This window comes from Oratosquilla oratoria, chromosome 33, assembly GCF_046742065.1.
Source record: "Oratosquilla oratoria isolate Oo_2021 chromosome 33, ASM4674206v1, whole genome shotgun sequence".
Classification (NCBI taxonomy): Eukaryota; Metazoa; Arthropoda; class Malacostraca; order Stomatopoda; family Squillidae; genus Oratosquilla; species Oratosquilla oratoria.
This window is the reverse complement of record NC_134809.1, coordinates 43,398,744-43,426,559: the sequence shown is the minus strand read 5'-3', so window position 1 is coordinate 43,426,559 and position 27,816 is coordinate 43,398,744. Positions and strand designations below refer to the sequence as shown.

The 27,816-nt window shown below is 37.2% G+C and overlaps 1 protein-coding gene across 10 annotated transcripts in view; it reads left to right on the top strand.

Annotated features, from left to right (window-relative positions):
- Positions 1-27,816, top strand: part of LOC143017865 (uncharacterized) — a 466,837-nt gene that overhangs the window by 358,473 nt on the left and 80,548 nt on the right. For 8 of the 10 annotated variants that reach the window (XM_076172851.1, XM_076172852.1, XM_076172856.1 and 5 more), the window contains 4 exons: positions 3,828-3,873; positions 6,762-6,809; positions 6,996-7,038; positions 7,131-7,169. In XM_076172851.1, coding sequence (XP_076028966.1) covers positions 3,828-3,873; positions 6,762-6,809; positions 6,996-7,038; positions 7,131-7,169 — 176 coding nt within the window. The remainder of the gene's footprint in view (positions 1-3,827; positions 3,874-6,761; positions 6,810-6,995; positions 7,039-7,130; positions 7,170-27,816) is intronic. The other 2 variants (XM_076172853.1, XM_076172861.1) reach the window with 1 other exon arrangement.

Sequence of the window (27,816 nt, the reverse complement as noted above, 5' to 3'; positions counted from 1 at the left end):
TATGGTCTTTTGTAGTGTCGCCCATTGCCCCTGAGCTAATCCTACCTGTTTCGTCTGCTACATCTTCTAGTATTGCATACCTGTTTTTGGCAGCCAGTTAACATACTCTGGAGGAGACACAGCACATAGAGGTGTGGGTATATTAATGACTGAGTAATAATGGCTAAACTTAGAGGAAAGACATTTAATATCAACCTAATACAAATATATGCCTCAACAAACAAGAGTGAAGAAGATATACCTTTTATGAAGAAATAAAAGCAAAGGAACAATGCAAAGAAGAAGTTACATTCATTATTGGGGATTTAAATGCTAAAGTAGGGGAAGGTAGATTCGAGGATATTTTAGGACAGTATGGCATTAGAAACAGAAATGAGAGAGGCACCAGATGGGTTCAATCGTGCACAGAAAAAGGATAAATCATCATGAACACATGGTTCAAACACCACCCACGCAAATTATATACATGAAAAAGCCCAGGAGACAGATATAAGAACCAAATAGATTACATATCAATGAATAAAACGTTTAGAAACTAGGTAGCACAGGTAAAAACTTATCCAGGGGCAGATGGAGACTCGGACCATATTCCAGTAGTGGCAACAGAAACCACCTAAGAGAATTCATAGTATAAGTAAACATTTGAAACTATTTATATATATATATATATATATATATATATATATATATATATATATATATATATATATATATATATATATATATATATATATATATATATATATATGTATATATATATATAGTAAATGCCTTGGGGGATTAAAAAGTGTAATGAAAAGTAAACATTTGGGAATGAATGCTAAGAGGAGACTGTATTTTACCTAGTTGTATTTTGCGGGAAGGAGAGCTATGCTCGTGTTGTCCCGCCATTGTATCTCGCAGTGTCTAGTTTGTTTTTAAACTCATGAATGTTTTTTGCGCATACTATTTCATTATCCAGTTTGTTCCAAGTGTCCAAAACTCTATGTGGAAAACTGTTTTTCTTCAGTTCTCTTCTATAGCTATGTTTTTTTATTTTCTTATCATGTCCTCTTGTGTTTCTTTTGTCCCAGTTAAGTAAGTTCTCTCTATCAAGTATCTCTGTGCCTTTCATGATTCTGTAGATGGTCAATAGGTCACCTCTCTCTCTTCTTTGCTCCAGTGTCGGTAATTCCAGTTTAGCCAATCTCTCCTCGTATGATAGGTTTGCAAGTGCAGGTGCCATTTTTGTAGCTGCTCTTTGGATTCTTTCTATTTTCTTTATATTCTTTTTGGTACTGGGGGACCACAATGTCGCCACATACTCTAATCTAGGCCTTATCAATGTAACCAATATTTTTGTATCATGTCTTCATCCAAGTATGTAAATGCCACTATTATTGATCTTAGCAAGTTGTAAGCCTCCCCGACAATTTTGTTAATCTGTATATCATAGGACAAGTCGTTCGTGATAATTACACCCAAATCTTTTTCGGATCCTACTTTCTTTACTTCCTTGGTTTCAATTGTATATTTTCCTGATATTCTGTTTTTGCTTTTTCCAAACTCCATTATGCTACACTTCTTAGTATTAAAGTATGAAGGAGTGATTGTGCCAACAGCACTGTATGGGGCAGAAACATGGAACATAAGAGAGGAAGAGAGAAGGAGTTTGAATGTGTTTGAGATGAGGTGTCTGAGAAGTATGATGGGGGTTACTAGGCTAGATAGAGTGAGAAATGAGGAGGTGAGGAGAAGAACGAGGGTGGAAAGGGAGTTGGGAGATAGGGTTGATGAAAGAGTATTAGGATGGTTTGGACACATGGAAAGAATGAGTGAAGAAAGACTAGTAAAAGAGGTATGGAAGGCAGATGTGGAGGGAGTGAACATGAGGGCGTCCTAAGATGAGGTGCATGGATGGGGTGAAGGGGGCTTTGGGGAAGAGGGGAATGTCTGTTGAGGAAGGACGGGAGAGGACAGAAGACGGGTGAATGGAGAATGGTTGTATATGGATGATGTTGTGATGCATGAGGTGGAATGGGTGGGGGGATGGGGGGTGAGGTAGTATGTGTGAGCAAAATTTGACGCAGCCCGAAGGGATTTCTCCCTGTCTTCTCCTTTTATGCATGGGGGGATGGAGAGGGGGGGGTCGCTGATTTAATGAAGCGGCCTTGCTGTGGATGTGCTGTGTCTTGCGACACTGCTTCTGACCCAGGGCAGTGGACAAGGTGCAGGGATGACCCGTCATCCAGGAGGTGCTAAGATAAGAGGGAGGGTGGAGGGGTGTGGAGTGTATTCAGGGATGGAATGGGTGGGAATGATTTTATGCCTTTTCCTTTTTGGGTACCTCCCTTGTAAGGGGGAAAAAGCCTTGGTATATGTATGTATGTATATATATATATATATATATATATATATATATATATATATAAATATATAAATATATATATATATATATATATATACATTATATATATATATATATATATTTATATATACACACACACAAGGTATAAATGATGAGAAAATTTCAAGAGAGATATTTATTATTTTTGTAAGCTTACAAAACTTTGTTTCCTTCAAAATAATGGCCTCTCACACCTACACGCTTTTGCAGATGTCTCTCTTAATCCTGAAAGATCTCCTCAATGTCCTTCAGTAGTCCCTTCTGGTAATTTTTTGATGCCTCTTTCAGCTCCTTTGTTGATTGAAATCTGACTCCCGTGAGACTGTCTTTCATGCGTGGGAACAGGAAGAAGTCACTAGGGGCCAGGTCGGGCTGTAGGGTGGATATTGTAACACTTTCATTCCCCTGCTGACCATCCACATGGTCACTAGTGTTGACCTGTGGCATGAGCATTGTTCTGGTGGAACTACCACTCACCACTGCACCAATGCTGTGGCTTCTTCTCCCTCATCTTCTCCCTGAACCTTTGCAGAACTTTAAGGTAATACTCCTTATTGACACTTTGACCTTCACGGCCTCATTCAATGTGAATGAGCCCCATGGAATCAAAGAAAGGAATGACCATAGCCATTTCTTGCAACCTGCTCATCTTTGCCTTCTTGGGTCTGGGGGATGATGTGTGCTTCCACTGGGCACAGACGTTTGCTCTTAGGGTTGTAGGTGAATACCCAACTCTTGCCACAAGTCATTAACTTATTAAAAAAACCTGAATCAGCTGCTATCATGTCAAGAATGTCAATGCAACATTCCATTTGAAACTGCCTCTGGTTGTTGGAGAGCATCTTTGGCACAAACTTGGCTATTGTGGAGCTTTAAATCTTTTGTCAGAACTGTATCCACTGTGCCAATACTAATGTCAACTGCTTCAGATATCATCCTTACAGTTATTGGACGGTCTTGTATCACTAACATTCACACTTTCTCAACATTTTCCTCCTTACGTAGACTGTTCGGTGCCCCAAATCTGGGTTCATCCTCAAACTGTTAATTTCCTTTAGAAAAAAAAAATACCTATAGAAACTTGCTTTACTCATCAGTTCATCCCCATAGACCTCCTCTAATATTCCATAAACTTCTTGTTTGGGTTTTCTTAAATTTAACACAAAATTTGATGGCGTAACATTACTCATCGTCATCTTGTCAAGTGTTGACAGACTGGCAAACTGGATCAAACTGGTTCCACAACATATACTCCTGCACTCAAACCTATTAACATAGAAAGGTGCCAATTAGTGATTTTATAGACAACATGTATGTATAATTCACAATGAAGTAGCTTTTTGATTGAATAATAGTGAATGCCTCCCCAGAAATTTACTCACTACTTATTGAATATACCTCGTATATAAATATATAATCTTGATTCTTCTGGTTTTCATAGATGGAGGAATTCCAAGGAGGAGGAAAGCAATGACACCCAACCAGTGGTAAGTTAAAAAAACACTGATTTTATGATGTTTGTATACCATAAATATTTTGGGGGTTATTGTACATGGTCAAAACTAGCTCTGCATCATAAGTTCTCCATAATTATCACTATAAACTCTAGTATCAAGTTGGTCCTGGATCCTGCAAATTGTGCATTTTCTAATTTTTAGAGGAAGAAATGCTTATTTTAGTAGAATCCTATATGGGGTATTCTGTATAAGTTGTATGCAGTCAGTATTTTAGGGACTTCAGTGACATCCCATTGGAGCAGAGTCATGCAGCATTCCTTTATGATTAGAGCCTAATTTCCTCTCAAAGGTGAATGAATATATATATATATATATATAATATATATATATATATATATATATATTTACCTAGTTGTATTTTACAGGCCTGGAGCTATGCTCATTATGACCCGTTTTTGTATCTCTCTACATCTAGTTTGCTTTTGAATTCGTGTATATTTCTGGCATTAACTGTTTCACTGTTTATGCCTTTGTTTTTTTGGCTACCTCCCTTGTAAGGGGGAAAAAGCCTTTGGTATATGTATGCATATATATACCAAGGGCTTTTTCCCCATTACAAGTGAGGTGGCCAAGTCAAAAGGCACATAACCACTTCAACATATTTTACCCCCACCATTCCACTCACATCCACAACCATTGTTTCCTTCTCTTTTTAGCTCCTTGTGGATGAATGGTCATTCCTGTCTCCCACCCACTTTCTCCTAATCCCATATATCTGCAAAACCTCCCACAGCATCTTCCTCTCTATCATGTCATAAGCCTTTTCCAAATCCATAAGGGCCCAAAAAACATCCCTACCTTTTGTTAAAACTTTCTCACATATCTGCCTTACCACAAAAATCTGATCCACACAACCACTACCTTTCCTAAACCCACACTGTTCCTCACCAATTCCCTCTGTTCCTCACATAACCATTTCAATTGAAACCCTCCCATAAGCCTTCCCAACTACACTCAACAAACTGATCCCTCTACATCAACTAAATCACATTTGTCCCCTTTTCCCTTTTAAAGTTGAATTATACAGGCACTCCTCCAGTCCTCTGGCACTCTACCCTCTCTTAGACACACATTAAACAACCTAACAAGCCAGTCCACTACTACTGTACCTCACCTCATCAGACATTACACATGACACCCATCCAACCTAGGTGCCTTGCCAGCTCTCATCATTTTCAAAACTAATTTTACTTCATCTTTTTCACCTTTTCTTATTTCTCCTCCATTTTCCTCTCCCATCATCATCATTCTTAACACCCCCAGTACTACCACCAATTCCTCTCTATCCTTCTCCACATTCAATAACTCTCTAAAATACTCTGCCCATCTTCCTTGTACCACCTCCTCTTCTGTTAACATCTGTCCATCTTCGCCTTTTACCATTTCTTCTCTACTTGACTCACCTCCCCTTCCTCTCTTAACTTCCTTCCAAAACATCTTTTTATCACTTTCAAAAATATTCTACCATAATCTTCACCAAATTAACAACTTTTTTGCCTCTTTTATATTATGGTTGTTTTTTTGACTCTCATTTGTTTCTCCCTACTTTGCAACCAATCCATAAATGCTTGCTTCTCATCGCCTACCTTCTTCATTTCATCATCCCACCACTCACCACCCTTCCTTCTATTCCCTCCCATCCTCCTTGTTCCACATACCATCTTTGCACGCCTTGTGACTTCCTCCTTGAAACACCCACATTCCTCCTCCACTCCTACCTCTACTTTATCTTTTACCACCTCCCACACTTCTCTCAACTTCTCCTTGTACTCCTGCTTCTTTTCATTTAAATAGTTTACTCTAAGGATCTCTCTACCTTCTACCCTTTTCCTCTTTCTCCACCTATCCTCTACTTTCACCTTACCTTCCACCAGAAAAATGATCTGATATTTCCCCACTCCCCTAAGAACATGGACATCATAACTCTTACTACTCTTTTCCACTTTACCACTACATATTCCATTAATGCCTTATCAACTGCCCTACCATCCACCACTCTCTCCCATGTGTACTTATGCTTGATTTTATCTTAAACACTGTGTTAGCTATCATCAACTCTTTAAACATGTCTCCATCATCAGCTCTCCACTATGATTTTTGCATGGCACCTCAAACTTTATCCAGTCACTCCATCTGTTGGCTCATCCCCTATTCTAGCTTCAAATCCCCCAACACCACTACATTGATATTCCTCTCAAAACTCTAAGCACTCATTTAAATCTATCCAAAAAGCCTCCCTTTCCTCTACACTCTTCTCACTACTAGGCCCATATGCACTAGAGACCCTTATCTCTCCTCCCAGTTTCACCTTCATTCACATTAAACTTGAAGATACCTCCTTCCACTCCACCCTTCTCTTCACTTACTAGTAGAGCCACCCCTTCCCTTCCTCATCCTCTTCTCACTCCCAAATCCCTCCCTACCACTTTCAAATTCAAAATCACCCCTCTCTTTCAACTTATTTTTACTTCATGCCAACACATCCATCCTCCTTCTCAGAAACATACTGTCTATCTCTTCCCTATTACTCTCATCTGTATAACAACTATACATTTAAAGACCACCTTAGGGTTCTGTTTGGAAAACTAGTTTTATATCATCCCATCCTTTTTTGTAGTATCATTCATGTATAAAACAAATTAGTTAACTGGTATTTAAAAAGTAATTCTTTTATCATGCCCAAATGCTGAATATTTAGAATATGATAAGATATGTGTTGACTTCATAATATACCCATGAATGCAATATATTTCTGATGTTATAGTTGTTTATGTTTTGTTTGTGTAGTTAATGTATAAAAAAAAAAAATGTGCCTTTCAGGCATTTGAAGAATGCTAATAATATTTTTTTCTCCATAGCAAACAAGTGCTGACCATGATTATGAACAGGTGTTGAATACCAGTCAGGTGAGTAATCACAGCTACTGAAAACTAATTTATGAAAATACTTAATTGCATTTAGTCATTTTATCCCTAAATGAGCCTGTAAATTTTTTCTAACACATTATTAATTATTTCAATTATTTTGACACACACACACACATATATATATATATATATATATATGTATATATATTTTTTCTTTCTTTACAGACACCACGGTATCCAATCAACCTTGACAGTAAGCTATTAAAAGGTATCTTATGTATTAGATGTTTATATCCATGAATATAGCTTAAATATGGGTAATTACACTGAATAATGCTGTTTACTCCCTTAATTACACAGAAACTCCAGCACCTCCAAAGCTGCCTCCCAGGAATCCTCGTAAGTACCCATAGCTACTTTTTATTTATTTTTTTTCTCTCTCTCTCTCTCTCCTCTATGGGGTTGTTAGATCCATACAGCTTAGATTTGGTATACTCCATGGGCTAGCCAACTGATCATGTAGGTTATGAGCTTGGTCACTGGCATTAAGAAACAGTGTGACAGAGATCATATGAAAGGTTTGTTGAAGACTTCTGTTTTATTCCAACACATTCTTGTATTGTTTATGTTAACATGTTGAGTATAAGCCTTATGTATTTGAAGATATGTACTCTGTACTTAAAACCTTATGTGATATTCAGTGCATTACCAGTTCTGTTGTTGCTTGAAAACTTGGGTAAAAGGATAACATTGTTCTTACAATGACAACTTTATTGAAAAAATGATAAAGAATTAGAACCATTTTAAATCCACCAAGTCCTTTGAATATATCTGGGAGATAAACAAAAAGGGACCCATGATGGGGACCTGCACAAGGTGGTCCTACAAGATGAATACCAGAGGGAATCATCTCCTTGCCACCCATCTTCAGTAACCATCAACATCATAAGTTCTGTCAATAGGTGCAGCCCCAAGGGGCTAACACTCATTCTCCAGACTGAGCCTATGATCTCTCTCTCTCTCTCTCTCTCTCTCTCTCTCTCTCTCTCTCTCTCTCTCTCTCTCTCTCTCTCTCTCTCTATATATATATATATATACATACATACATATACCAAGGCTTTTTCCCCCTTCCAAGGGAGGTAGCCACAAAAGGAAAGGCATAAAAACACTCCCACCCATTTCATCCCTAAATACACTCCACACCCCTCCCACCCTTCCTCTCATCTGAGCACCTCCTGGATGACGGGTCATCCCTGAACCCTGCCCACCGCCCTGGGTCAGAAGCAGTGTCGCAAGACACAGTACATCCACAGCAAGGCCGCTTCATTTAATCGGCGACCCCCCCTCTCCGTCCCCCTTTGCATATAAGGAGAGGACGGGGAGAAATCCCTTCGGGCTGCGTCAAAATTTACTCACACATACTACCCCACCCCCCCCCGCCCCTTCCCCCTCATGTCGTCACCACATCATCCATATACAACCATGCTCCACTCACCTCTGTCTTCCGGCCTCGCCCTGCCTTCCTCAACAGACATTCCCCTCTTCCCCAAAGCCCCCTTCACCCCATCCATCCACCTCATCCTAGGACGTCCCCTCATGTTCACTCCCTCCACATCTGCCTTCCATACCTCTTTTACTAGTCTTTCGTCACTCATTCTTTCCATGTGTCCAAACCATCCTAATATTCTTTCATCAACCCTCTCTCCCAAATCCTTTTTCACCCCTGTTCTCCTCCTCACCTCCTCATTTCTCACTCTATCTAGCCTAGTAACCCCCACCATACTTCTCAGACACCTCATCTCAAACACATTCAAACTCCTTCTCTCTTCTTCTCTTATGTTCCACGTTTCTGCCCCATACAGTGCTGTTGGCACAATCACTCCTTCATACAGTCTCCTCTTCGCATCCATTCCCAAATGTCTTTCTCATTACACTCTTTAAACCACCAAGGCATTTACTCGCTTCTCTCAATCTACATTCTACCTCCACCTTCACTCCACCTTTTCCTGCTACACTTGCACCCAAGTATCTAAAACTATCCACTTCCTCCAGTCGCTCTCCCTTAATGTTCACTTCCAGTCTACTGCCACTTTCACCCCTTGTACATCTCATCACCTTACTTTTACCCACATTTATCTTTAGCTTTCTTCTATCACATACTCTCCCAAACTCTGCCACCAGCTTCCTCAATCCCTCCTCTGACCCTGCCACAAGCGCAGTGTCGTCAGCAAACAACAGCTGGCTCACCTCCCACTTTTCTCCATTTTCTTTAACCATCTCCAATCCCTGACTCACTACCCTAGCATTTACCTCTCGCACCACCCCATCCATGTATAAGTTGAACAGCCAGGGCGACATAACGCATCCTTGACGAAGTCCCACCTTTACTTCAAACCACTCACTCTCTCCATTTCCAATCCTAACACATGCTCTACTACTCACATAAAAACTCTTGACAGCTCCCAAAAGCTTTCCTCCTATCCCATAAATCTGCATAACCTCCCACAGTGCCTTTCTGTCTACCCTATCATAGGCCTTTTCCAGATCCATAAAAGCCCAAAAGACATCCTTACCTTTCCTATAGCTTTCTCACATATCTGTCTTACCACAAAGATCTGATCTACACAACCTCTACCCGTCCTAAATCCACACTGTTCCTCACCAATTACTCCTTCTGTTCCTCTCCTAATCCTCTCAATTAAGATTCTCCCATAAGCCTTCCCTACTACACTCAACAGGCTAATCCCTCTGAAATTACTACATTCACACTTGTCCCCTTTTCCCTTGTAAAGAGGAACTATACAGGCACTACTCCAGTCCTCCGGTACTTTACCCTCTCTCCAGCAAACATTAAATAATCTCACCAACCAGTCCACCATCACTGAACCTCCCTTTTTCAGACATTCTGCATGACATCCATCCAGACCAGGTGCCTTACCTGCTTTCATCATCTTTACAACTGCCTTCACCTCATCCTTCCTTATTTCTCCTCCGTTCTCCTCACTCATCACTCTCATTTTCTTCGTATTTCCCACTGCAGCTATCTTTCCTTCCCTATCCTCCTTCACATTTAGCAACTCCCTAAAATATTCTGCCCATCTTCCCCTCACTGCCATCTCTTCCATTATCAACTCTCCATCTGTACCTTTTACCTTTTCTTCCCTACTTGATTCGCCTCCTCTTCCTCTCTTAATTTCTTTCCAAAACATCTTTTTATTACTTTCAAAATTTTCTGTCATACTCCTACCCCATTTCACATCTGCTCTCCTCTTTGCCTCCTTTACCTTTTGCTTTACTTCTCTTTTCTTTTCTTTGTACGTCTCATATGACTCCCCTGTCCTCTTTTGTAACCAATCTGTGAATGCTCGCTTCTTCTCTTCTACAACCTTCTTTGTTTCCTCATCCCACCATTCACTACCCTTTCTTCTATTTCCCCCTGTCCTTCTTGTTCCACACACCATCCTTGCACACTTTAAGACTCCCTCCTTGAACCATCCCCATTCCTCCTCCACACCCATCTCTGCTCTATCCTTTACTCCCTCCCACTCCTCCTTCAGCTTCTTTTCGTACTCCTTCTCCTTTTCCTTTTCATTCAAGGAGTTCACTCTAAGAACCTCCCTACCTTTTGTCCCTTTCCTCCTTCTCCATCTATCCTCCACTCTCAACTTACCTTCCACCAAAAAATGATCTGATATTCCCCCACCTTCTCCCCTTAGCACATGTACATCCTTTACTCTTCCTATCATAATCCTATTTACCACTACATAATCCATTAGCGCTCTATCTACCACCCTTCCCTCCACCACCCTCTCCCATGTGTACTTATGCTTGACTTTCTTCCGAAACACTGTATTTGCTATCATCAACTCTCTTTCTAGACACATTTCCACCATCAACTCTCCACTACGATTCTTTCCTGGAACTCCACACTTTCCAACCACTCCATCGATTGGACCATTTCCCACTCTATATATATATGTACTATAATAAAGTAGTAGCCTCTTACTGTCTGTTTGTTCACAAACTCCTAGGGTGTTGGAGATAGACCCCCAAAGCCATAGATATTCTGATACCCTATCACTCCAGGTACTTGGATAACTATATTTCATTTCTAAAAAAATTATTTTGGCTAGGGTTAAGGATTAAAGTTAGGTGGCATATGGTTAGGTTAGGGATTATTCACGAACTCCTCCTAGGTTTTTGCAGATAGACACCTATAACCATATATATTCTGAAACCTTATAACCCAAGGTACTTGGATAACTATCTTTCATTTGTCTGTCTGTCTGTTCACGAACTCCTCCTAGGGTTTTGGAGATAGACCCCCATAACCATATATATTCTGATACCCTATCACTCCAGGTACTTGGATAACTATATTTAATTAAAATATATATATTTTTTTTGTTAGGGTTAAGGGTTAAATTTAAGTGGAGTATACAGTAGTTAGGTTAGGAATTATTCACGAACTCAAATTTATTTTTTTCTTACTTTCTTAACATTTTATTTTTGTTACCTTTTCCATTGAGTTATATTGATACATGTAACTTTTCTCCACAAATTCTATAAAGATTAGAATGATCATCATTTGCCAGCAGCAATGTGCAGGTAATTTGGCTAGTATGTGCATATATATATATATATATATATATATATATATATATTTTATATATATATATATATATATATATATATATATATATATATATATATATATATATATATATATATATATATATATATATATAAAGTTCCACCACCCATTCAAATAAGGAGACAACTGGCAGCTGCTCCCCTCCTACCATAAGTCACTGACAGAAATAGTCTCACACAAATACAGCACAGATATCAGTCCAAAGTTTCTTCCCAGAGAGATCAAATGGGAGGGCCTAAGGACCAGTAACATTTACTGTGAGGCCTACAGGTTTCTTATCAGAAAAAATTGAGGGAACAGTTATCCTAAACATGAATTCAATGGTTTTAGAGAGATTATTTTGTTGATGTAATCAGTGACAGCTACCTACATACTGTGGTCCTGCGAAACCGACATCAGAGAGACTTATCTCCCTGCTGTCTGTCTTAAAAAACCTGTCAATACCTGCACCTCCATTAGAAGGTGCAGCCATAGGGGAAGAACATTTAATCTCTAGACCAGGCCCAGGATCTTTCTTTATCAATATTGACTGTATTTCCTTTATCTTTTCATGTAAAGAGAGCTGACATCGGCAACTGCTTTCCTCTTCTTGCTACCTTAAGTTAGTAACATAGAAACAGTCTCACATAGGAAGCATGTGGTAATGAAAACTCCTGAAGTGACACTTTATTGAATATTGCAATGGAATGGCACAAATAAGAGGAGGAAACACTCCAAGGAAATAGGACTTATTACTGACCAGAGAACATGGGGAAGAACAAGAATGAGATGGAATGATGGGGTGAAAGGAGCTTTGAACAGGGAAGGGAGAAGGCAGAGGGTAGGTGTGAGTGGAGAGTGATTGTGAATGGAGATAATTTGTCTTCCCTATTTTTCACAAGAGGGGACAAGGAGGGAGGGTCACTATGTAAATGAACCAGCCAGCCCTACTGTGGATATGGTTTGTCTTGCTGCATTTTTTCTGACCCAGGCAGGGAGCAGGAGACAGGGATGACCTTTCATCCACAAGTAGCTAAGATGAGAGGGATATAAATGGGTGATAGATAGGAGTGGAATTGGGTGGAGGTGCATGCCTTGGCTGGCATCTTCCTTTATAATGTGGATGAAACCCTTAGTACATAGATATTATGAAAGCACATATATCTCCTGAGAAAATGACCATAGCATTTTAATTTCAGTTAGTTAATGGAGATAGACAAGAAACAAATCATACAGCCAAGGCAGACACAAATAATCAAGCCATTGCTCAGGTCTGTCTTGTAAGAGACCCATATAGAGAGGGACAACCTTGAAAAGAGCATTATCATTAACTGCAAATCTGAACCTAAGCTGTTCCACAGGTTTATCAGTGATATCTTGAGACACAGGGATGCAATCTCTAAGGTAATAGTGGAAGTAGAGGTCTTCTATAAAGGGATATCGACTCAAATCCTCGGTTTACAATGATCTCAACCTCCACCGTTTTGTGAATATGATGCTGGCAGTAGTTGTCCCTGTACATTCCCCTTGGCTGATTTTTTTTAATTTTTATTTTTCATTTTTGATAATACAACGACCTAGTTGGTGAACAGGCAGAGGAATACGTTGTCATGCGATGGTGCACTGAGGATTGTGCACCATTTTAGATTACAGACGCTCCTCAACTTACGTTTTAGTTACGTTCCGAACGGCCGAACGTAAGTTGAAAATGAGCGTAAGTTGTTACTGTACTATACATTGGTAAATTCTATTACCGTATCTTACAAAACACCCCTAAATCATTAATTAAACACATAACATTGTAAAATAATAACATTAATTTCAAATAGATTAAATTCAAGCAACATATATTGAGATGGTGGAGGAGGATGCAAGGCATTTTCAGTTTGTCGTCTGCGCAATGTAAACAATGGACGCAGCATCGTGCGCAAGTATCGTTTGAACTACGGAGAGCACGGTAAACTAAAAGATTCACTCAAAAAAAATTTTTTTACAATTTTTTTTTTCCATCAGTTCAAACGTAAAATCGAAAAAACGTAAAACGAATGAACGTAAGTAGAGGAGCGTCTGTACTACTTATTATTAATTATTATTATTATTTTTTTTTTTTGGGGGGGGGGGTGCCTTTTGTTATGGCTTCCAAGTGTAAGGCAGAATTTTCTGATGGCAGTCCACCAAAGAAAAGAAAAGCAGTCACCATGGAAGGTGCTTAATTAGGCTGGTTCTAATCTATGCCAAAAATAGGTTTACGACATGGCATAGGAATGGAACTCCCTGGTAACACGACCTTCGGTAATTAGAAGTGCTCAGTTGATTTTCACTGAGGAAAATTGTTTTGTAGAGGAGAGAGTTGCGAACAGGATTACACAAGGATTGCTTCTTTGCTGGTATGGTGGAACTGCACTTGACCATTAACTCACTGGTCTGGAGTTCATAGGGCTGAAAATTATTAAAATACTCTAGGCTGGCACTCCAGTTCTTGTGGGCAAGGAGTTGTGTGCGTTATTCACCACCATGGTCTTGGATCACGAGTTGGACTCATGATCATCAGCTATTACCCTCCTGGATGAGAGCTCAGAGCTCATATATGACCAATCTATAGTTAATGCTGTCACCTTACACACACACACACACACACACACACACACTTCAACGAATGGACGGCTTAGAAGACGTTCTGAAGAAAAGTGAAGTCTGTGGATCCCAACGCAAAGAGAAGTGCCTAGTGTTTTTGCAGGGTGGGGGGGAAATTGCTCGTGGAGTAGTGGGAACGTAGGGAAAGAGGAAAAGGGGAGGGATTACTGAGGGAAATGGAAGGAAATGAGGAGGGAGTAGACTTTGACCAGCCAGACAAGCGGAAGGTAAACAAAAGACTTAGCGAGGAACAAATGTCTAATAAAAATGTAAAGATTAGAAGTATAGAGAGGAGCAATACAGAAGAAAGTGACGAGAATATGTTCCAGGGATTTAAAGAGGGTGGGGGGGACACAACCCCCCCCCCCCCCCCCGACTGATAAGACTAGAGGAGAGAGTTGATAAGGTGATCGAGGACTTGGAGCGTAAGTTAGGTAACGTAGACTCCATCTTTCAAAGAATTGAAAGGTTGGAACAACTAGAGAAGGCTAACAGAAACTTAACTGAAGAAATAGAGGACCTAAAAAGACAGTTAGGAAATGTAAAGGAGGAGAATGAGAAATTGAAGAAGAATAGTAATGAAAACAGAGAGAAACTAGCTACAGAAGCTAAAAATTGGAGAATAACTCAAGAAGGGAATAAGGTTTCATTCACTGACATAGTCAAACAGCAATTGAAAGAACATAATGAAGACTCAGTTATTAAAGTGATGAGACAGAAGGAGAATATAGTAAGAGAATTAGCTGACAAAAAGAAATGTATAATTATATTAGGAATGGAAGAGAAACATAACCCAGATAGAACTGCAAGAATCAAGGAGGAAAATGAAAGAGTAAGCAGTTTATTAAAATTAGTCCAGGAAGATGAACCAGAAATTATAAAGGAAATTGAGGAAAAATTCAGACTCGGAAAATATAGTACAGATAAGACCAGACCAATTAAGATTAAATTCAGGTCACAAACAACAGCAGAGAAAATTCTATCCAAGACAGGGAAACTAGCAACAAATGATCAATATAAAAAGGTATGGATAAAAAGAGAAATGAATAAGGAGGAAAGAGAGGCAGAAAAGCAGAAAAGAATTGAAGCTAAGGCAAAAAACGAGGAAAGAACGGAGTCAGAGAAAGAGAGATTCTATTGGAGAGTAGTGAACATGAAAATAAAGCAGTTCGACATACTAAAGAAAAACATAAGGGAAACAGAGAATACAATGGAAGTGGCAGAAAACTAAGAGTGTCTTACACAAATATAGATGGATTGATAACAGGATTGAATGAACTGAATGATTATTTGAAAGAAAAAGAACCGGACATAATGGGAATTGTAGAAACAAAATTAAAAGGCCCACTACCACCCAACAGTGTAGGACATGATACATACAATTATTGGATTAGAAACAGAGAGAAAAAACAAGGGGGTGGAGTTATGTTCCTGACTAAGAAGGATATAAACGTGAAAGGTGTCATATATGGAAAGAATACAGTAGAGATGATTATGATAGAAGTGGAAGACCGGGATAAGAAGAGCAGAAAATTTGTGATCAATTATGTGCCTCCGAAAACAGCCTCATGGGAGGAGAGTGAACATAAAAGTATGTTAGAGGACACAAAGATAGCATTAACTAAAATAATGGAAGACGGAGGAAGAACAGTTATGATGGGCGACTTTAATTGCAAAGAAATCTGCTGGGAAGAAATGACAGTAAAGAGTGGTGATGACTCATGGGGAAATGCTCTACTTGAGATGATTACTGACCATTCAATGACACAATGGATACAAGAGAACACTAGGTATAGAAATGAAGAAGAACCATCGAGGCTAGACTTAATAATTACATCTGAACCTAGAATAGTGGACAAGATTGAATATAAAACACCAATAGGTAAAAGTGACCACATATTGATTGAACTGGAACTTAATGAAGAAAAATATATGAAAAGAAATGAACAATATAGAAAAGGAAGAATGATGTATGAAAAAACAAACTTTGATAAAATAAGAGAATTCTTCCAACAAGAAAACTGGGAAGAAATATACAAAGAAGAAACAACAGTGGAAGAGAAATGGAATATTTTGACAAAAATTTACAAAAAAGGAGTGGAAAAGTATGTCCCAAGACAAAAACAAGAAAAAGAATATGTAAAATGCTGGTACAACAAAAGTTGTAGGGAGTTAAAGGACAAAAGAGACAAAGCCTGGAACAGATGGAAAAAAGACAGAAGACCTGAAAAATGGAAAATATATACTGGTTATAGAAATGAATATGTACAAAAGTGCAGAGAGGAAAAAAGAAAATATGAAAAAGATGTTATAGAAAAGTGTAAAGATCAACCAAAACTATTCTACAGATTTGTAAACAATAAACTGAAAAACAAACAAGACTTAGAGAAACTAAGACAAGGAGGAGTTGAATACACTGAGGAAATGGAAATGGCAGAAATTATGAACAAACATTTTAAATCAGTGTTTACAAGGGAAAATATACAACCTGAAGAGATTGAGTGGAAGGAAAAAGTCCCCCCTATGGAAGAAATAGAAGTAACAAAGAATGAAATATTGACACACTTGGGTAATTTTGATGTCAGAAAATCGCATGGGCCAGATGAAATAGCAAACTGGATTCTGAAAGAATGCAGGAATGAACTGGCAGACAAAATACATAGCATAATAAGCAGTTCCTTAAAAGAAGGAAAAGTTCCAGAAGATTGGAAAAAAGCAAATATAGTACCTATATATAAAGGAGGAAATAAAGAAGAACCTACCAACTATAGACCAGTCTCTCTAACAAGTACAATAGCAAAAATATGTGAAAGAATTATCAAAAGTAGATGGGTAAAATACTTGGAAAAAAACAACGTACTAAATCCAAGGCAATTTGGATTCAGACAAGGACGATCATGCGTCACCAATTTAATATGTTTCTATTCAAGGCTAATAGATATAATACAAGAAAGAGATGGATGGGCTGATTGTGCATTTCTAGACCTAAAAAAAGCTTTTGACAAAGTACCACATAAGAAGTTGCTTAAGAAATTAGAATATGAAGGAGGAATACAAGGTAAATTGCTAAATTGGATGGAAGACTTTTTGCAAGAAAGAAAAATGAGAGTAGTGATAAGAGATCAGCACTCAAAATGGAATGAAGTAATAAGCGGTGTCCCGCAGGGAACAGTTCTGGCCCCAATAATGTTTGCTATATATATTAATGATATGGATGAAGGAATTGAAAGCTATATGAGCTTCTTTGCAGATGATGCAAAATTACTGAAAAGAGTGAAAACTGAAGAAGATTGTGAATCACTACAGAGAGATCTAAATAAAGTACAAGAATGGAGTAGGAAGTGGGAGATGGAGTTCAATACAAAAAAGTGTAGTATAATGGAATTTGGAAAAAGCAAAAACAGAATAACAGGATCATATAATTTGGGAAAAGAAGGAATAAAAAAAGTAGAAAATGAGAAGGACCTGGGAGTCATTGTTATGAATAATATGTCACCTGAGAAACATATAAATAAGATTTTTGGAGAAACTTATAATTTAATAAGAACAATCAAAGTGGCATTTACATACCTGGATGAAGAAATGGTGAGGAAAATCCTAATCACCCTGATAAGACCAAGATTGGAATATGCAGCAACAATATGGTCACCAAGTACAAAAAAATGTATAAAAAAAACTTGAAAGAATACAAAGAGCAATTACAAAACTGGCACCAACACTCTCAAAACTATCATATGAAGAGAGACTACAAAAACTTAAACTACAGACACTAGAGCAAAGAAGAGAGAGAGGAGATTTGATAGCTATTTACAGAATCATGAAAGGCATAGAAATTACTGATAGAGAGAATCTGATAAAATGGGATGACAGAAATACAAGAGGACACGGGAAGAAAATAAAAAAAGACAGCTATAGAAGAGATTTTAAAAAGAACAGCTTTCCTCACAGAGCAATAGACAGTTGGAACAAGTTAGATGAGAAAGTGGTGTGTGCAAAAACAATACATGAATTTAAAAATAGTTTAGATAAAATGAGATATGAAGACGGGACCCCACGAGCATAGCTCCCCTTCCCGTAAAATACAACTAGGTAAATACAACTAGGTAAATACACACACACACACACTTCAACGAACGGACGGCATAGACGACGTTCTGAAGAAAAAGTGAAATTTCGTGGATCCCAAAGCAAAGGAAGTACCTATTGTATTTACAGGGTGGGGGAAATTGCTCGTGGTGTAGGGAAAGTAAGGAAAAAGGAGAAGGGGAGGGATTACTGAGGGAAATGGAAGGAAATGAGGAAGGTGAGGACTTGGCCAAGGCAGGCAGACGAAATCTAAACAAACGAGGTCCGGACCAATTTAGCGATGACGAAATGTCTAACAAAAATGTAAAGATTAGAAGTATAGATAAGAGCAATACAGTAGAAGATGATGAGAATATTTTCCAGGGATTTAAAGAGGGTGGGGGGACACAACCCCCCCCCCCGATTAATAAGACTAGAAGAGAAACTCGATAAGATGATCGAGCACTGGGAATTTAGGTTTGGTCACGTTAACAACATTGTGCAGAGGGTTGAAAAATTGGAAGAACTAGAGAAGGCGAACAAAAACTTAACTAAGGAAATTGAAGAATTAAATAAACATTTAAAAGAAGTAAAAGAAGAGAATAAAGTCTTAAAGGAGAATAACAAGGACAACAAGGAGGGTTGGAAAAAAATCCAAGAAAATAGCAAAGTTGCATTTACTGACATAATCAAACAGCAAATGAATGAACAAACTGAAGACTCAGTTATTAAAGTGAGACAGAAGGAGAATATAGTAAGAGACTTAGCAGATAGAAAGAAATGTATAATTATATTAGGAATGGAAGAGAAACATAACCCAGATAGAACCACAAGAATCAAAGAGGAAAATGAAAAAGTAAGAAATTTACTAGAATTAGTTCAGGAAGATGAACCAGAAATAATTAAACAAATCGAAGAGAAATTCAGGCTTGGGAAATATAGTACAGACAAGACCAGACCAATTAAGATTAAATTCAGGTCACAAACTACGGCTGAGAATATCTTATCCAAAACAGGGAAACTAGCAACAAGTGAACAATACAAAAAGGTATGGATAAAAAGGGAAATGAATAAAGAGGAAAGAGAGGAGGAAATAAGGAAAAGACAGAAAAACAAGAATTCTACTGGAGAGTAGTGAATATGAAATTGAAGAAATGGAACATAAAAGAGAGAAACACAAAAGAAACAGAGAATACAATGGAAATAACAGAAAGTTAAGAGTATCCTACACAAATATAGATGGATTAATAACAGGACTGAATGAACCGAACAAATATCTGAAAGAAAAAGATCCGGACATAATGGGAATTGTTGAAACAAAATTAAAAGGTCCACTACCACCCAACAGCATAGGACACAATACATATAATTATTGGATTAGAAACAGAGAGAAAAAACAAGGGGGTGGAGTTATGTTCCAGACTAAGAAGGATGTAAGCGTGAAGAATGTCACATATGGGAACAATACAGTAGAGATGATTATGATAGAAGTAGAAGATAGAGATAAGAAGAGCAGAAAATTTGTAATAAACTATGTGCCCCCAAAAACAGCCTCGTGGGAAGAGAATGAACATAAAAGCATGTTAGAAGACACAAGAATAACACTAAACAAGATAATGGAAGATGGAGGAAGAATAGTTATGATGGGCGACTATAATTGCAAAGAAATATGCTGGGAAGAGATGACCGTAAAGGGTGGAGAAGACTCATGGGGTAGTGTTCTACTTGAGATGATTACTGACCACACAATGACACAATGGATCCAAGAGAACACCAGATATAGAAATGAAGAAGAACCATCGAGACTAGACCTAATATTCACATCAGAACCTGAAATAGTGGAAAAGATAGAATACCAGGCACCAATAAGCAAAAGTGACCACATATTGATAGAACTAGAACTAAATGAGAAAAAATACATGAAAAGAAATGAACACTATAGAAAAGGAAGATTGATGTATGAAAAAGCAAATTTTGATAAAATAAGAGAATTCTTCCAAAATGAAAACTGGGAAAGAATACAGAAAGAAGATACAACAGTAGAAGAGAAATGGAATATTTTGACAAAAATCTATAAAAAGGAGTAGAAAAGTATGTCCCAAGACAAAAACAGGAAATAGAATATATAAAGTACTGGTACAATAAAAGTTGTAGGGAGATAAAAGACAAGAGAGACAAAGCTTGGGCCAAATGGAAGAAAAACAAAAGACCAGAAAAATGGAAAATATATACTTGTTATAGAAATGAATATGCTGGGAAGAGATGACCGTAAAGGGTGGAGAAGACTCATGGGGTAGTGTTCTACTTGAGATGATTACTGACCACACAATGACACAATGGATCCAAGAGAACACCAGATATAGAAATGAAGAAGAACCATCGAGACTAGACCTAATATTCACATCAGAACCTGAAATAGTGGAAAAGATAGAATACCAGGCACCAATAAGCAAAAGTGACCACATATTGATAGAACTAGAACTAAATGAGAAAAAATACATGAAAAGAAATGAACACTATAGAAAAGGAAGATTGATGTATGAAAAAGCAAATTTTGATAAAATAAGAGAATTCTTCCAAAATGAAAACTGGGAAAGAATACAGAAAGAAGATACAACAGTAGAAGAGAAATGGAATATTTTGACAAAAATCTATAAAAAGGAGTAGAAAAGTATGTCCCAAGACAAAAACAGGAAATAGAATATATAAAGTACTGGTACAATAAAAGTTGTAGGGAGATAAAAGACAAGAGAGACAAAGCTTGGGCCAAATGGAAGAAAAACAAAAGACCAGAAAAATGGAAAATATATACTTGTTATAGAAATGAATATGTACAAGCATGCAGAGAGGAAAGGAGAAAATATGAAAAAGATGTCATAGAAAAGTGTAAAGATCAACCAAAACTATTCTACAGATTTGTAAACAACAAACTGAAAAACAAACAAGATTTGGAGAAATTAAGACAAGGAGGAATTGAATACACAGAGGAAATTGAAATGGCGGAAATTATGAATAAGCATTTTAAATCTGTGTTTACAAGGGAGAACATACAACCTGAAGAGATTAAATGGAAAGAGAAAGTCCCCCCTATGAAAGAAATAGAAGTAACAAAGAATGAAATATTGAAACACTTGAGTAATCTTGATGTCAGAAAATCGCATGGACCAGATGAAATGGCAAACTGGATTTTGAAAGAATGCAGGAATGAACTGGCAGATATAATACATAGCATAATAATCAGTTCATTGAAAGAAGGTAAAGTTCCAGAAGATTGGAAAAAAGCAAATATAGTACCCATATATATAGGGGAAAATAAAGAAGACCCTAACAACTATAGGCCAGTCTCTCTAACAAGTACAATAGCAAAAATTTGTGAAAGAATTGTCAAAAATAGATGGGTAAAATATTTAGAAAAAAACGTGCTAAATCCAAGACAATTTGGATTCAGACAAGGACGATCATGCGTCACCAATTTAATATGTTTCTATTCAAGGCTAATAGATATAATACAAGAAAGAGATGGATGGGCTGATTGCGCATTTCTAGACCTAAAAAAAGCTTTTGACAAAGTACCACATAAAAAGTTGCTTAAGAAATTAGAAACTGAAGGAGGAATACAGGGCAAACTACTAAATTGGATGGAAGACTTTTTGCAAGAAAGAAAAATGAGAGTAGTAATAAGAGACCAACACTCAAAATGGGATGAAGTAATAAGCGGTGTTCCACAAGGAACGGTTCTGGCCCCAATAATGTTTGCTATATATATATTAATGATATGGATGAAGGAATTGAAAGCTATATGAGCTTCTTTGCAGATGATGCAAAACTATTGAAAAAAGTGAACACGGAAGAAGATTGTGAATCACTACAGAGAGATCTAAACAAAGTATAGGAATGGAGTTCAATACAAAGAAGTGTAGTATAATGGAATTTGGAAAAAGTAAAAACAGAATAACAGGATCATATAAATTGGGAGAAGAAAGAATAAAAAAAAGTGGAAAATGAAAAGGACCTGGGAGTCATTGTTATGAATAATATGTCACCTGAGAAACATATAAATAAGATTTTTGGAGAAACCTATAATTTAATAAGAACAATCAAAGTTGCATTTACATATCTGGATGAAGAAATGGTGAAGAAAATTCTAATCACCCTGATAAGACCAAGATTGGAATATGCGGCAACGATATGGTCACCAAGTACAAAAGAATGTATAAAAAAACTTGAAAGAATACAAAGAGCAATTACAAAATTGGCACCTACACTCACAAAACTATCATATGAAGAGAGACTAGCAAAACTTGAACTACAGACACTAGAGCAAAGAAGAGAGAGAGGAGATTTGATAACTATTTACAGAATCATGAAAGGCATATAAATTACTGATAGAGAGAATCTGATAAAATGGGATGACAGAAATACAAGAGGACATGGAAAGAAAATCAAAAAGGATAGCTATAGAAGAGACCTGAAAAAGAACAGCTTTCCTCACAGAGTAATAGACAGTTGGAACAAGTTAGATGAGAAAGTGGTGTGTGCAAAAACAATACATGAATTTGAAAATAGTTTAGATAAAATGAGATATGAAAACGGGACACCACGAGCATAGCTCCCCTTCCCGTAAAATACAACTAGGTAAATACTTCAACGAACGGACGTCTTAGAGGACGTTCTGAAGAAAAAGTGAAATTTCGTGGATCCCGAAGCAAAGGAAGTACCTATTGTATTTACAGGGTGGGGGGAAATTGCTCGTGGTGTAGGGGAAAGTGAGGAAAAAGGAGAAGGGGAGGGATTACTTAGGGAAATGGAAGGAAATGAGGAAGGTGAGGACTTGGCCCAGGCAGGCAGACGCCATCTAAACAAAAGAGGTCCGGACCAATTTAGCAACGACGAAATGTCTAAAAAAATGTAAAGATCAGAAGTATAGATAAGAGCAATACAGTAGGACCTGGGAGTGTTATGAATAATATGTCACCTGAGAAACATATAAATAAGATTTTTGGAGAAACCTATAATTTAATAAGAACAATCAAAGTTGCATTTACATACCTGGATGAAGAAATGGTGAAGAAAATTCTAATCACCCTGATAAGACCAAGATTGGAATATGCAGCAACGATATGGTCACCAAGTGCAAAAAAATGCATAAAAAAAACTTGAAAGAATACAAAGAGCAATTACAAAATTGGCACCAACACTCTCAAAACTATCATATGAAGAGAGACTAGCAAAACTTGAACTACAGACACTAGAGCAAAGAAGAGAGAGAGGAGATTTGATAGCTATTTACAGAATCATGAAAGGCATAGAAATTACTGATAGAGAGAATCTGATAAAATGGGATGACAGAAATACAAGAGGACACGGAAATAAAATCAAGAAAGACAACTATAGAAGAGATGTGAAAAAAGAACAGCTTTCCTCACAGAGTAATAGACAGTTGGAACAAGTTAGATGAGAAAGTGGTGTGTGCAAAAACAATACATGAATTTAAAAATAGTTTAGATAAAATGAGATATGAAAACGGGACACCACGAGCATAGCTCCCCTTCCCGTAAAATACAACTAGGTAAATACACACACACACACACACTTCATCGGATGGACGGCGTAGAGGACGTTCTGAAGAAAAAGTGAAATTTTTGTGGATCCCAAAGCAAAGGAAGTACCTATTGTATTTAGAGGGGGGGGGAATTGTTCGTGGTGTAGTGGGAAAGTGAGGAAAAAGGAGAAGGGGAGGGATTACTGAGGGAAATGGAAGGAAATGAGGAAGGAGAGGACTTGGTCCAGGCAGGCAGACACCATGTAAACAAAAGAGGGCCGCACCAGTTTAGTGACAATGAAGGGTCTAACAAAAATGTAAAGATTAGAAACATAGATACGAGTAGCATAATAGAAGGTGAGGATAATAATTTCCATAGATTTAAGGAGGGAGGGGAGGATACCAACCTCCCCCGACTGGCAAGACTCGAAGAAAAACTTGAACAAATGACTGAACATTGGGAGAGTAGGTTCGGTAGAATGTCAAAAATGGCTGAAAGGGTTGAAAGATTGGAAGCACTAGAGAAGGCAAACAAAAACTTAATTAAGGAAATAGAAGAACTAAAAAGACAGTTAAAAGAAGTAAAAGAGGAGAATGAAGAATTAAAGAGGAATAATAAAGAAAACAAAGAGGCCATAGCTAAAGAAGCTATGGGTTGAAAGACAATCCAAGAAAACAGTAAAGTTGCATTTACTGATATAATTAACAGCAAATGAAAGAACAAACTGAAGACTCAGTTATCAAAGTGATGAGACAGAAGGAGAATATTGTAAGAGACTTAGCAGACAAAAAGAAATGTATAATTATATTAGGAATGGAAGAGAAACATAACCCAGATAGAACCTCAAGAATCAATGAGGAAAATGAAAAAGTAAGCAGTTTACTACAATTAGTTCAGGAAGATGAACCAGAAATAATGAAACAAATAGAAGAGAAGTTCAGACTCGGAAAGTATAGTACAGATAAGACCAGACCAATTAAGATTAAATTCAGGTCACAAACGACGGCAGAGAATATCTTATCCAAAACAGGGAAACTAGCAACAAGTGAACAATATAAAAAGGTATGGATAAAAAGGGAAATGAATAAAGAGGAAAGAGAGGAAGAAAAAGAGAAAAGACTTGAAGCTAAGGGAAAAAACGAGAACAGAACAGAGTCAGAAAAAGAGAGATTCTATTGGAGAGTAGTGAATATGAAACTAAGGAAATTCGACATACAAGAGAAAAACAAAAGGGAAACAAAGAACACAATGGAAGTGGCAGAAAACTAAGAGTGTCTTACACAAATATAGATGGATTAATAACAGGATTGAATGAGCTGAATGATTATTTGAAGGAAAAAGAACCGGACATAATGGGAATTGTAGAAACAAAATTAAAAGGTCCACTACCACCCAACAGTGTAGGACATGATGCATATAATTATTGGATTAGAAACAGAGAGACAAAGCAAGGGACTGGAGTTATGTTCCTGACTAAGAAGGATATAAACATGAGGTGTGTCACATATGAAAAGAATACAGTAGAGATGATTATGATCGAAGTGGAAGACAGAGATAAGAAGAGCAGAAAGTTTGTGATAAATTAAATGCCTCTGAAAACAGCCTCGTGGGAAGAGAGTGAACATAAAAGTATGTTAGAGGACACAAAGATAACACTAAATAAGATAATGGAAGATGGAGGAAGAATAGTTATGATGAGCGACTTTAATTGCAAAGAAATCTGCTGGGAAGAGATGACAGTAAAGGGTGGAGATGGCTCATGGGAAAACGCTCTACTTGAGATGATTACTGACAATACAATGACACAGTGGATACAGGAGAACACTAGGTATAGAAATGAGGAAGAACCATCGAGACTAGACCTAATAATTACATCTGAACCTAGAATAGTGAACAAGATTGAATATATAACACCAATAAGTAAAAGTGACCACATATTGATTGAACTGGAACTAAATGAAGAAAAATACATGAAAAGAAATGAACAATACAGAAAAGGAAGAATGATGTATGAAAAAACAAACTTTGATAAAATAAGAAAATTCTTTCAAAAAGAAAACTGGGAAGAAATATGCAAAGAAGAAACAACAGTGGAAGAGAAATGGAATATTTTGACAAAAATTTACAAAAAAGGAGTGGAAAAGTATGTCCCAAGACAAAAACAAGAAAAAGAATATGTAAAATGCTGGTACAACAAAAGTTGTAGGGAGTTAAAAGACAAAAGAGACAAAGCTTGGACCAGATGGAAAAAAGACAGAAGGCCTGAAAAATGGAAAATATATACATGTTATAGAAATGAATATGTACAAACATGCAGAGAGGAAAAGAGAAAATATGAAAAAGATGTCATAGAAAAGTGTAAAGATCAACCAAATCTATTTTACAGATTTGTAAACAACAAATTGAAAAACAAACAAGACTTGGAGAAATTAAGACAAGGAGGAGTTGAATACACAGAGGAAATTGAAATGGTGGAAATTATGAACAAACATTTTAAATCAGTGTTTACAAGGGAGAACATACAACCTGAAGAGATTGAATGGAAAGAGAAAGTCCCTCCCTTGAAAGAAATAGAAGTAACAAAGAACAAAATATTGAAACACTTGAGTAATCTTGATGTCAGAAAATCTCATGGACCAGATGAAATAGCAAACTGGATTTTGAAAGAATGCAGGAATGAACTGGCAGACAAAATACATAGCATAATAAACAGTTCCTTGAAAGAAGGAAAAGTTCCAGAAAATTGGAAAAAAGCAAATATAGTACCTATATATAAAGGAGGAAATAAAGAAGACCCTACCAACTATAGACCAGTCTCTCTAACAAGTACAATAGCAAAAATTTGTGAAAGAATTGTCAAAAGTAGATGGGTAAAATATTTAGAAAAAAACGTGTTAAATCCAAGGCAATTTGGATTCAGACAAGGACGATCATGCGTCACCAATTTAATATGTTTCTATTCAAGGCTAATAGATATAATACAAGAAAGAGATGGATGGGCTGATTGTGCATTTCTAGACCTAAAAAAAGCTTTTGACAAAGTACCACATAAGAAGCTGCTTAAGAAATTAGAAACTGAAGGAGGAATACAGGGCAAACTGCTTAATTGGATGGAAGACTTTTTGCAAGAAAGGAAAATGAGAGTAGTGATAAGAGACAAACACTCAAAATGGGATGAAGTATTAAGGGGTGAACAGTTCTGGCCCCAATAATGTTTGCTATATATATTAATGATATGGATGAAGGAATTGAAAGCTATATGAGGTTCTTTGCAGATGATGCAAAACTACTGAAAAGAGTGAACATGGAAGAAGATTGTGAATCACTACAGAGTGATCTAAATAAAGTAGAGGAATGGAGTAGGAAGTGGGAGATGGAGTTCAACACTAAAAAGTGTAGTATAATGGAATTTGGAAAAAGCAAAAACAGAATAACAGGATCATATAAATTGGGAGAAGAAGGAATATAAAAAGTAGAAAATGAGAAGGACCTGGGAGTCATTGTTATGAATAATATGTCACCTGAGAAACATATAAATAAGATTTTTGGAGAAACCTATAATTTAGTAAGAACAATCAAAGTTGCATTTACATACCTGGATGAAGAAATGGTGAAGAAAATTCTAATCACTCTGATAAGACCAAGATTGGAATATGTAGCAACGATGTGGTCACCAAGTACAAAAAAGATGTATAAAAAAACTTGAAAGAATACAAAGAGCAATTACAAAATTGACACCAACACTCTCAAAACTATCATATGAAGAGAGACTAGCAAAACTTGAACTACAGACACTAGAGCAAAGAAGAGAGAGGAGATTTGATAACTATTTACAGAATCATGAAAGGCATAGAAATTCTTGATAGAGAGAATCTGATAAAATGGGATGATAGAAATACAGTCGTACCTCGGTACTCGACCGCCTCTATACTCGACCAAATCGGTGCTCGACCAAAAAATTCGAGTAGAAAATGCATCGGACCTCGAACAGATTTTCGGTACTCGACTAGCTCGAACAGCGGGTAAGCGTCAGTTCGACTCAGACCGCCAGCGGAGTAAGACGTACGCAGTTTGTTCGAGTATTTCTTCCCAGATTTAAACTTTTTCGTGTTGCTCTAGCCCTTAATAATGGGTCCAAAGAAAGACAGTGATAAGGGGAAAATTGGTTTCG